Here is a 12,679-nt window from a genome sequence, read left to right on the forward strand (position 1 = left end):
CCATCATTGGTGATGTGATGGACAAAACATGCAAGGTGAAAAGTGCGCCCCCTACCTGCATGAGCTGTGAACTTCTTCAGCATTATAGGTTGCAGGTCCCGCCCCCTTTTTTTTGCCCTCTTTTGCTGAAACGCAGCAGGCGACTGCCCCTCCTGCCTACCCCTTGACCCGGCCCTGCAATGAAAACCCATCACTATGAAGGGAAAAAGATACTGTTGTAGAAAAAATCATTATTAAATCAAATTAGTTGTGTGATCAAATGTCTTAAATAAAGTGCACCTGTCTTTTCCCCTCCCACAGTGATCAGACTGTACATTGTAACTTTGTAGAAGGAGGAGGAAGCATTTTCTCATTCTCCCCTCCCCCAGTGATCAGACTGTACATTGTAACTTTGTAGAAGACGAGAGGAAGCAATTTAACAAAGTCAGTGTCTATCTCTTCGGTCACACGGCTCCGGTCTCTGTGGATTTGCCATTCCAGTAAATCAAAATTCTATTCTGTCTATATTTAAAGTTGCCATGGTAACCGGCGGTGAGAGGACAGCTCTGCCGTCTGAGAGCTCGCCCTGTCTCACGCCTGCCTGATAGATGACATTTAAATCCCCTTAACCACTTTCTGACCGGAACTTTTCTGCCACTTTTTGTTTACAAGTTTAAATCTGTATTTTTTTGCTAGAAAATTACTTATAACCCCCAAACATTATATATATATATATATATATATATATATATATATATATATATATATATATATATATATAATGTTTGGGGGTTATAAGTAATTTTCTAGCAAAAAAAAAATATTTTTTTTTTTAGCAGAGACTCTATGGAATAAAATGGTGATCGTTGCAAATTTTAATGGCACACTGTATTTGTGAAGCTGTTTTTCAAATGCAATTTTTTGGGAAAAAAAAATATACACACCAAAGTTATTTTGTAGAATGTGAAAGATGATGTTACGCTGAGTAAATAGATACCTAACATGTCACGCTTTAAAATTGCGGAGTGGCAACAAACTGCTGTACTTTAAAATCTTCATAGGTGACGCTTTAAAAACATTTACAGGTTACATGTTTAGAGTTAAAGAGGAGGTCTAATGCTAGAATTATTGCTCTCGCTCTAACGTTCGCGGCGATACCTCACATGTGTGGTGCGATCATCATTTACATATGTGTGTGCGACCCACCTCTGAGTGCACTCCTGCACACAGGCATGGAGGGATGGGGGCTCTTTAAAACAAAAAATATTTTATTTTATTAATTTTTTTATTTATTTTTATACTGTCCCTTTATTTTTATTTATTTTCTTATTTATTCTATTGCTTTAGTATTGCACTGTCCCTTTCATTGTTTTTGTTTGTTTTTTCTTATTTATTTTATTTTTTTATTTTTACACTGTCCCTTTATTTGTATTTCTTTTCTTATTTATTTTATTGTTTTAGTATTGCACTGTCCCTTTCATTTTTTTTTTTTTACTGTCCCTTTATTTTTTATTTATTTTTTTCTTATTTATTTTATGTTTTAGTATTACACTGTCCCTTTCATTTTTTTTCTTATTTATTTTATAATTTTTTTTACACTGTCCACTGTCCCTGTCTGGAGCTCCATGCAAGATTTCGTCTCATGGGTTTAGGATGGTCATGAGAACAGGTGAGGGATCATCCCAGAACTACACGGGAGGAGCTTGTGAATGATCTCAAGGCAGTTGGGACCACAGTCACCAAACAAACCATTGGTAACACAATACGCCGCCATGGATTGAAATACTGCAGCACCCGCAAGGTCCTCCTCCTCAAGAAGGTACAGTCCCATCTGGAATTTGCCAATGATCTAAATGATTCAGAGAAGGATTGTGAGAAAGTGTTGTGGTCAGATGAGACCAAAATTGAGCTCTTTGGCATTAACTCAACTTGCCGTGTTTAGAGGAAGAAAAGTTCTGACTATGACCCTAAGAACACATAGTTACATAGTTACATAGTAGGTGAGGTTGAAAAAAGATACAAGTCCATCAAGTCCAACCTATGTGTGTGATTATGTGTCAGTATTACATTGTATATCCCTGTATGTTGCGGTCATTCAGGTGATTATCTAATAGTTTCTTGAAACTATCGATGCTCCCCGCTGAGACCACCACCTGTGGAAGGGAATTCCACATCCTTGCCGCTCTTACAGTAAAGAACCCTCTAGGTAGTTTAAGGTCAAACCTCTTTTCTTCTAATTTTAATGAGTGGCCACGAGTCTTGTTAAACTCTCTTCTGCGAAAAAGTTTTATCCCTATTGTGGGGTCACCAGTACAGTATTTGTAAATTGAAATCATATCCCCTCTCAAGCGTCTCTTCTCCACAGAGAATAAGTTCAGTGCTCGCAACCTTTCCTCATAACTAAGATCCTCCAGACCCTTTATTAGCTTTGTTGCCCTTCTTTGTACTCGCTCCATTTCCAGTACGTCCCTCCTGAGGACTGGTGCCCAGAACTGGACAGCATACTCCAGGTGCGGCCGGACCAGAGTCTTGTAGAGCGGGAGAATTATCGTTTTATCTCTGGAGTTGATCCCCTTTTTAATGCCAATATTCTGTTTGCTTTGTTAGCAGCAGATTGGCATTACATGCCATTGCTGAGCCTATCATCTCATTAGGACCCCCAGGTCCTTTTCCATCCTAGATTCCCCCAGAGGTTCTCCCCCCCAGTGTATAGATTGCATTCATATTTTTGACACCCAAATGCATTATTTTACATTTTTCTACATTGAACCTCATTTGCCATGTAGTCGCCCACCCCATTAATTTGTTCAGATCTTTTTGCAAGGTTTCCACGTCCTGCGGAGAAGTTATTGCCCTGCTTAGCTTAGTATCGTCTGCAAATACAGAGATTGAACTGTTTATCCCATCCTCCAGGTCTTTTATGAACAAATTAAATAGGATTGGTCCCAGCACAGAACCCTGGGGGACCCCACTACCCACCCCTGACCATTCTGAGTACTCCCCATTTATCACCACCCTCTGAACTCACCCTTGTAGCCAGTTTTCAATCCATGTACTCACCCTATGGTCCATGCTAACGGACCTTATTCTGTACAGTAAACGTTTATGGGGAACTATGTCAAATGCTTTTGCAAAATCCAGATACACCACGTCTACGGGCCTTCCTTTATCTAGATCAGTGGTTCTCAACCTTACTAGTGCCGTGACCCCTTGATAAAATTTCCCAAGTTGGGGGACCCCTAACAGTAAAATTTTCGTAGCGTGGGTTGTCAGCACCCAAGGCAAGACAAGTAATTTGCACCTCTAACCCACGGACATTTAGCGCTCCCTGAGTCCCTTCCACTCGTACAGTATTAAAACCCCTTATGGTACATTTTAGGATTTACCACTCTCTTTGTTCTCCTTTATTTCCCTTTTATCTCTCTCTATCCTAACTTCTTGTTTTTTTCCCCCATCCCTCTCTCTAGCTGTCTTTCTTGTTCTCTAATGCCGTGTACACACGGTCGGACTTTCTGGCAGGAAAAGTCTGACTGAATTTTTTCATCGGACATTCCGATCGTGTGTGGGCCTCATCAGGCTTTTTTTTTTGAAAATTCTGATGGACCTAAAAATAGAACATGTTTTAAAGCTTTCCAACGGAATCAATCCCTTTCGGGAAAACCCCTCGTCTGTATGCTGTTCCGACAGACCAAAAACAACGCATGCTCTGAAGCAAGTACAAGACGGCAGCTATTGGCTACTCGCTATTGAACTTCCTTTTTCTAGTCCCGTCGTACGTGTTGTACGTCACCGCGTTCTAGACGGTCGGACTTTGGTGTGATCATGTGTAGGCAAGACAGTTTCAGCGGAACTCCGTCAAAACTCAGTCGGAAAAACCTTCAGAGTTTATTCCAACAGAAAAAACGGTTGTGGGTACGTGGCATTACTCTTTCTCTCCCTTTTTCTTTGTTCCTCCCCCTCTTTTCCCTCTCCCTTCCATGTATTCTCTATTTTTATTCCTTCTCTAAGTCCTTGCTGGGGGGGTGAGGGGAATGGGATGAGTGATAATGGTGGGGGGAGGTCTGATCATCCAACTTAGGTGCTCTTGATCAAGGTCATCTGCTGATCTGAGAACTGTAGTGGGGACTTTTAATGGCAACTATAATGACAGGTAGTGTTACACGCTGTGTCTCCGGATTCACTGCGTCTCCGACTTTGTGGTGTCTTGTAGCAGTGACACCTATGCCGAAATCAGGAGGTAGGGTCTCCTCCAGCCCCTCCCACTTCACATTTCTCACCAGTCAGCTGACCTCTAGTCTCTGTCCCCCAGCAATGCCGTGAACTGAATGGGCAGCTGCAAAGAGGCTAAGTGGATGGCCGCAGGCATCAGGAACAGCCCTGCTGGGTGGCCACAGGCTCCAGGGACAGCCCTGATGGGCAGCCACAGGCTTCAGTGACAGCCCTGCTGGGTGGCCACAGGCTCCAGGGACAGCCCTGCAGGGAGAGCGGTGCAGGCTCCAGGAACGGTAGCTATTCGGTGACTTCTGATTCGGTGACCCCTGGCAAATCATCATTCGACCCCCGAGGGGGTCCCGACCCCCAGGTTGAGAACCACTGATCTAGATGGCAACTTACCTCCTCATAGAAGGTTAATAGATTGGTTTGGCAAGAACGATTCTTCATGAATCCATGATGATTACTGCTAATGATACCGTTCTTATTACTAAAATCTTGTATATAGTCCCTTATCATCCCCTCCAAGAGTTTACATAATATTGATGAACACCATGCCTACAGTCAAGCACAGAGGTGGAAACATGATGCTTTGGGGCTGTTTCTCTGATAAAGGTACAGGCCGATTTTGCCGCATTGAGGGGCCAATGGACGGGGCCATGAATTGTAAAATCTTGGATGAGAACATTCTTCCCTCAGCCAGAACACTGAAGATGGGTCATGGATGGGTCTTCCAGCTAGAGTTGCCACCTCATCCCTTTAAACCTGAACACATATGAATTACACAGGTGCTGAGGCTAGTTTAATGCAGGTAAGGCATCGAGTGAGTTTTTTTACCACCTTAATCAGCCACAGACAGAACCCGTGTAATTAATATGTGTTCGGGTTTAAAGGGATGAGGTGGCAACCCTACTTCCAGCATGACAATGACCAAAAATATACCACCAAGGCAACAAAGGAGTGGCTCAAGAAGAAGCACATTAAAGTCACGGAGTGGCCTAGCCAGTCTCCAGACCTTAATCCTATAGAATATTTATGGAGGGAGCTGAAACTTAGAGTTGCCAAGAGACAGCCAAGAAAACCTTAAGGATTTAGAGAAGGTCTGTGGACTAAAATCCCTCCTGAGATGTGTGCAAACCTGGTCACCAACTACAAGAAACGTCTTACCTCTGTGCAAACCTGGTCACCAACTACAAGAAACGTCTTATCTCTGTGCAAACCTGGTCACCAACTACAAGAAATGTCTTACCTCTGTGCAAACCTGGTCACCGACTACAAGAAACATCTGACCTCTGTGCAAACCTGGTCACCAACTACAAGATCCGTCTTACCTCTGTGCAAACTTGGTCACCAACTACAAGAAACTTTGACCTCTGTGCAAACCTGGTCACCAACTACAAGAAACATCTGACCTCTGTGCAAACCTGGTCACCAACTACAAGAAATATCTGACCTCTGTGCAAACCTGGTCACCAACTACAAGAAACATCTGACCTCTGTGCAAACCTGGTAACCAGGGCTGGACTGGGACAAAAATTTGGCCCTTGACTTCCTCATGACCGGCCCACTTTAATTTTGAGTGTTCCCAACAGCGCCCCCCCCTTACATCAGAGTGTCCCCAACAGCGTACCCCTTACAAAGTGTCCCCAACAGCGCCCCCCTTACATCAGAGTGTCCAGCGTCCCCCTTACATCAGAGTGTCCCCAACAGCACCCCTCCTTACATCAGAGTGTCCCCAACAGCATCCCCCTTACATCAGAGTGTTCCCAACAGCGTCCCCCTTACATCAGAGTGTCCCCAACAGCGTCCCCCTTACATCAGAGTGTCCCCAACAGCGTCCCCCTTACATCAGAGTGTCCCCAACAGCGTCCCCCTTACATCAGAGTGTCCCCAACAGCGCCCCCCTTACATCAGAGTGTCCACAACAGCGCCCCCTTACATCAGAGTGTCCCCAACAGCGTCTCCCTTACATCAGAGTGTCCACAACAGCGTCCCCCTTACATCAGAGTGTCCCATCAGCGTCCCCCTTACATCAGAGTGTCCCCAACAGTGTCCCCCTTACATCAGAGTGTCCCCAACAGCGTCCCCCTTACATCAGAGTCTCCCCAACAGCGTCCCCCTTACATCAGAGTGTCCCAATCAGCAGCCCACTTCACATCAGAGTCCCCACCAGCAGCCCACTTCACATCAGTGTGTCCCCATCAGAAGCCCTTCACATCAGAGAGCCCCCATCAGCAGTCCCCTTCACATCAGAGTGTCCTCCCCCTCCCACATGTACTCACAGTTTTGAAAGCAGCTTCTCGTTCCTCTCTCCAGTCATGTGATAACAAGTGATAAGGGGAGAGAGGAAGGAAAGTCTGCCGTTGGTCTATCTCCCCCTGCAGGCTGGAGGGAGCATAACGCCTAATGCTCTCTCCAGCATATGATGGAAGCTGCTCCTCCTGACAGGAGTGAAATTGCGATCACTCACTGTCAGAGAGGAGCGGCTCCAGGACTGCACCTGACTGGCCCACTGAGCCATCGGCCCACCGGGAATCTCCCAGTAGTCCCGATGGCCAGTACATGCCTGCTGGTAACTAACTACAAGATCCGTCTTACCTCTGTGCAAACCTGGTCACCAACTACAAGAAACTTTGACCTCTGTGCAAACCTGGTCACCAACTACAAGAAACGTCTTACCTCTGTGCAAACCTGGTCATCAACTACAAGAAACGTCTGACCTCTGTGCAAACCTGGTCATCAACTACAAGAAACGTCTGACCTCTGTACAAACCTGGTCACTAACTACAAGAACCGTCTGACCTCTGTGCAAACCTGGTCATCAACTACAAGAAACATCTGACTTCTGTGCAAACCTGGTCACCAACTACAAAAAAACATCTGACCTCTGTGCAAACCCGGTCACCAACTACAAGAAACGTCTGACCTCTGTGCAAACCTGGTCATCAACTACACGAAACGTCTGACCTCTGTGCAAACCTGGTCACTAACTACAAGAACGTCTTACCTCTGTGCAAACCTGGTCACCAACTACAAGAAACTTTCACCTCTGTGCAAACCTGGTCAGCAACTACAAGAAACGTCTTACCTCTGTGCAAACCTGGTCACCAACTACAAGAAACGTCTTACCTCTGTGCAAACCTGGTCACCAACTACAAGAAACATCTGACCTCTGTGCAAACCTGGTCACCAACTACAAGAAATGTCTGACCTCTGTGCAAACGTGGTCACCAACTACAAGAAAGGTCTTACCTCTGTGCAAACCTGGTCACCAACTACAAGAAACGTCTTACCTCTGTGCAAACCTGGTCATCAACTACAAGAAATGTCTGACCACTGTGCAAACCTGGTCACCAACTACAAGAAACGTCTGACCTCTGTGCAAACCTGGTCACCAACTACAAGAAACGTCTTACCTCTGTGCAAACTTGGTGACTAACTACAAGAACGTCTTACCTCTGTGCAAACCTGGTCATCAACTACAAGAAACGTCTTACCTCTGTTCAAACCTGGTCACCAACTACAAGAAACGTCTTACCTCTGTGCAAACCTGGTCACCAACTACAAGAAACGTTTTACCTCTGTGCAAAACTGGTCACCAACTACAAGAAATGTCTGACCTCTGTGCAAACCTGGTCACTAACTACAAGAACGTCTGACATCTGTGCAAACCTGGTCACTAACTACAAGAAAAGTCTTACCTCTTGTGCTTGCCAACAAGGGTTTCTCCACCAAGTACTAAGTCACGTTTTGCTTGGGGATCAAATACTTTTTTTACTCACCAAACTGCAACTCAGTTTACAGTACTTATTGCGAATGTCACCCTCCAGGAATACAGTCGCTCCTTATGTCAAGGGCAGCTCCACTCAAAAAACCAGCATTACAGGGTTTGGTGGATGCTGGCATGTTAAACTCCCTGGCGGAGTCTTTTAGGGAGAGCCTTGCAGGAATCTGGCTGCTTGCAGTACCGTCACAGTCCACCTGTATTCATAACAGCCAGAATGGGCAAGCAGTCATCCAAATACACCTGGGGGAGGGCTATCTATAAATTAAGTCACTCTCCTCCATGACAAATAATCTCCATCTAGCCTATGATCATCAGCTCCATCTAGTGGCCATGATGCAGTATTTTCCTGAAACACTTCAATTAGGAAAATTACATTATGGCCACTAGATGGTGCTGAGGAGATAAACATATTAGGCAAAATACAGAGATTTTTGGTTTATGCCCCACTACTCCTCTTAACAGCCCTCAGTCCTGATGCAAGCAGTGGTAGGAGCTATGCAAATATCAAGCTGCCCTAATAGGTGGAAGTCAGTGTGGAGAAGTGGGCGTTGCTAGGCAGGCTGCATTTGCCTAGGTAACGCCCACAGGTGATGCTGAGCCTTCATGAATAAAATAACTGAAATCCAATGGATGAAAGGGGTGGGGCAAGAGACTGGGGAATTTTGTGAAGTCATCAGGTATACATGATGTCACTCACCTTTCCATTTGGACTCGCTTTTTTAAAAACTCTGTAACAAAAAAACAAAAAAAAAGATAGAAAACAATTAGAATATTATAACAGAAACATACTAACAAGTTCTGTGCATAGTTATTACTCCTCAGGACTATGTGACCCCTCCCCACATATCACCCCCCTACTGACACACTGTGACCTGTGAGAGGTGGAGGGGTGTTCCTCTCCTGTAGGGGGTGCCCAGCGGTGCCCAGAGGAACTGTTCCCTCTCCTGTAGGGGGCATCCATGGGTGCCCCAGAGGACCTGTTCCCTGCCCTGTAGGGAGCACCCAGCGGTGACCCAGAGGACCTGTTCCCTGCCTTGTAGGGGGCACCCAGCGGTGTCCAGAGGACCTGTTCCCTGCCCTGTAGGGGGCATCCAGCGGTGCCCCAGAGGACTTGTTCCCTCCCCTGTAGGGGGCGCCCAGCAGTGCCCAGAGGACCTGTTCCCTCCCCTGTAGAGGGCGCCCAGCGGTGCCCAGAGCACCTGTTCCCTCCCCTGTGGGAGGCGCCCAGCGGTGCCCAGAGGACCTGTTCCCTGCCCTGTAGGGGGCATCCAGAGGTGCCCCAGACGTGCCCCAGAGGATCTGTTCCCTCCCTTGTAGGGGGCGCCCAGGGGTGCCCAGAGGACCTGTTCCCTGCCATGTAGGGGCACCCAGCTGTGCCCAGAGGACCTGTTCCCTCCCCTGTAGGGGGCACCCAGTGGTGCCCAGAAGACCTGTACCCTCCCCTGTAGGCGGCACCCAACGGTGCCCAGAGGACCTGTTCCCTCCCCTGTTGGGGGTGCCCAGCGGTGCCCAGAGGACCTGTTCCCTGCCTTGTAGGGGGCGCCCAGCGGTGCCCAGGGACCTGTTTCCTGCCCTGTAGGGGGCATCCAGCGGTGCCCCAGAAGACCTGTTCCCTGCCCTGTAGGGGGCATCCAGCGGTGCCCAGAGGACCTGTTCCCTCCCCTGTAGGGGGCACCCAGTGGTGCCCAGAAGATCTATACCCTCCCCTGTAGGCAGCACCCAACGGTGCCCAGAGGACCTGTTCCCTGCCCTGTAGGGGGCAACCAGCGGTGCCCAGAGGACCTGTTCCCTCCCCAGTCGGGGGCGCCCAGTGGTGCCCAGAGGACCTGTTCCATCCCCTGTAGGAGGCGCCCAGCTTTGCCCAGAGGACCTGTTCCCTCCCCTGTAGGGGTCGCCCAGCAGTACCCAGAGGACCTGTTCCCTCCCCTGTAGGGGGCACCCAGCGGTACCTAGAGGACCTGTTCCCTCCCCTGTAGGGGGCACACAGCGGTGCCCCCAGGACCTGTTCCCTCTCCTGTAGGGGGCGCCCAGCGGTGCCCAGAGGACCTGTTCCCTGCTATGTAGGGGCCCCCAGCGGTGCCCAGAGGACCTGTTCCCTCCCCTGTAGGAGGCGCCCAGAAGACCTGTTCCCTGCCATGTAGGGGCGCCCAGCGGTGCCCAGAGGACCTGTTCCCTCCCCTCTAGGGGGTGCCCAGCGGTGCCCAGAGGACCTGTTCCCTGCCCTGTAGGGGCATCCAGAGGTGCCCCAGAGGTGCCCCAGAGGACCTGTTCCCTCCCTTGTAGGGGGCGCCCAGGGGTGCCCAGAGGACCTGTTCCCTGCCATGTAGGGGCACCCAGCTGTGCCCAGAGGACCTGTTCCCTCCCCTGTAGGGGGCACCCAGTGGTGCCCAGAAGACCTGTACCCTCCCCTGTAGGCGGCACCCAATGGTGCCCAGAGGACCTGTTCCCTCCCCTGTAGGGGGCGCCCAGCGGTGCCCAGAGGACCTGTTCCCTGCCTGGTAGGGGGCGCCCAGCGGTGCCCAGGGACCTGTTCCCTGCCCTGTAGGGGGCATCCAGCGGTGCCCCAGAAGACCTGTTCCCTGCCCTGTAGGGGGCATCCAGCGGTGCCCAGAGGACCTGTTCCCTCCCCTGTAGGGGGCACCCAGTGGTGCCCAGAAGATCTATACCCTCCCCTGTAGGCAGCACCCAACGATGCCCAGAGGACCTGTTCCCTGCCCTGTAGGGGGCACCCAGCAGTGCCCAGAGGACCTGTTCCCTCCCCAGTCGGGGGCGCCCAGTGGTGCCCAGAGGACCTGTTCCCTCCCCTGTAGGGGTCGCCCAGCAGTACCCAGAGGACCTGTTCCCTCCCCTGTAGGGGGCACCCAGCGGTACCCAGAGGACCTGTTCCCTCCCCTGTAGGGGGCACACAGCGGTGCCCCCAGGACCTGTTCCCTCTCCTGTAGGGGGCGCCCAGCGGTGCCCAGAGGACCTGTTCCCTGCCATGTAGGGGCGCCCAGCGGTGCCCAGAGGACCTGTTCCTTCCCCTGTAGGAGGCACCCAGAGGACCTGTTCCCTGTCATGTAGGGGCGCCCAGCGGTGCCCAGAGGACCTGTTCCCTCCCCTGTAGGGGGCGCCCAGTGGTGCCCAGAGGACCTGTTCCCTGCCATGTAGGGGCGCCCAGCGGTGCCCAGAGGACCTGTTCCCTCCCCTGTAGGGGGCGCCCAGTGGTGCCCAGAGGACCTGTTCCCTGCCATGTAGGGGCGCCCAGCGGTGCCCAGAGGACCTGTTCCTTCCCCTGTAGGAGGCACCCAGAGGACCTGTTCCCTGTCATGTAGGGGCGCCCAGCGGTGCCCAGAGGACCTGTTCCCTCCCCTGTAGGGGGCGCCCAGTGGTGCCCAGAGGACCTGTTCCCTGCCATGTAGGGGCGCCCAGCGGTGCCCAGAGGACCTGTTCCCTCCCCTGAAGGGGGCACCCAGAGGACCTGTTCCCTGCCATGTAGCGGTGCCCAGAGGACCTGTTCCCTCCCCTGTAGGGGGCGCCCAGCGGTGCCCAGAGGACCTGTTCCCTTCCCTGACAATGGTGAGCAGTGAATGAGCTCTTTGTTCCGCAGGAAATCAATATGCTTTCCATTCAGCAGTCCGTCTGCCTTCCCCCTACAATGGCACTTCTGATCGATACAACCATCGCATGCGCTGCAAACACTGTGGTCACATGACTTTTCTCCTTTGTGGAGAGCCAGTAATAAAAACACTTGCAGGGAATATTTTATACATTGACCACCAGGGATTCCCTGCATGGAAGGACCCCAGTGCACCATGGGAAGGGAGCCATTGATTTCCTTGCTGCAGGTATATATTAGCTATACATGGATTGCACCGGGATCCGGAGTCTGCCGGAGTGGAGCTTCAGGAGCAACGTACAGAACTAGGCAGACCGCAGACCAGAGGGGGGAAAACAAAGCTTAGTAGACATGTGACTGTGGAAAGCCGACAATGTATAACAAAGGATATCTACACAACATATTTATATAAAGTAGAAGTTACATACAGTATATATATTTATATATATATACATACACACAGTGCCTTGAAAAAGTATTCATACCCCTTGAAATTTTCCACATTTTGTCATGTTACAACTAAAAACGTAAATGTGTTTCATTAGGATTTTATGTGATAGACCAACACAAAGTGGCTCATAATTGTGAAGTGGAAGGAAAATTATCAATGTTTTTCAACATTTTTTTTACAAATAAATATGTGAAAAGTGTGGGGGGTACATTTGTATTCAGCCCCCTTTATTCTGATACCCCCAACTAAAATCTAATGGAACCAATTGTCTTCAGAAGTCACCTAATTAGTAAATAGAGTCCACCTGTGTGTAATTTAATCTCAGTATAAATACAGCTGTTCTGTGAAGCCCTCTGAGGTTTATTAGAGAACCTTGGTGAACAAACAGCATCATGAAGGCCAAGGAACACACCAGACAGGTCAGGGATAAAGTTGTGGAGAAGTATAAAGCAGGGTTAGGTTATAAAAGAATATCCCAAGCTTTGAACATCTCACAGATCTCTGTTCAATCCATCATCTGAAAATGGAAAGAGTATGGCACAACTGCAAACCTACCAAGACATGGCCGTCCACCTAAACTGACCGGCCGGGCAAGGAGAACATTCATCAGAGAAGAGTCAAGAGGCCCATGGTAACTCTGGAGGAGCTGCAG

At 49.4% G+C, this 12,679-nt stretch overlaps 1 protein-coding gene across 5 annotated transcripts in view; it reads right to left on the reverse strand.

Moving 5' to 3' along the window:
* Positions 1-12,679, reverse strand: part of LOC141126663 (beta-arrestin-1) — a 229,097-nt gene that overhangs the window by 86,920 nt on the left and 129,498 nt on the right. For 2 of the 5 annotated variants that reach the window (XM_073612610.1, XM_073612611.1), the window contains exon 2: positions 8,676-8,706. The exons of the other annotated variants lie outside the window; for them this stretch is intronic. In XM_073612610.1, the coding sequence (XP_073468711.1) occupies positions 8,676-8,706 (31 nt within the window). The remainder of the gene's footprint in view (positions 1-8,675; positions 8,707-12,679) is intronic. 5 annotated transcript variants of the gene reach the window in all.

The sequence above is a fragment of the Aquarana catesbeiana genome, linkage group LG02, assembly GCF_042186555.1.
Source record: "Aquarana catesbeiana isolate 2022-GZ linkage group LG02, ASM4218655v1, whole genome shotgun sequence".
Taxonomy (NCBI): Eukaryota; Metazoa; Chordata; class Amphibia; order Anura; family Ranidae; genus Aquarana; species Aquarana catesbeiana.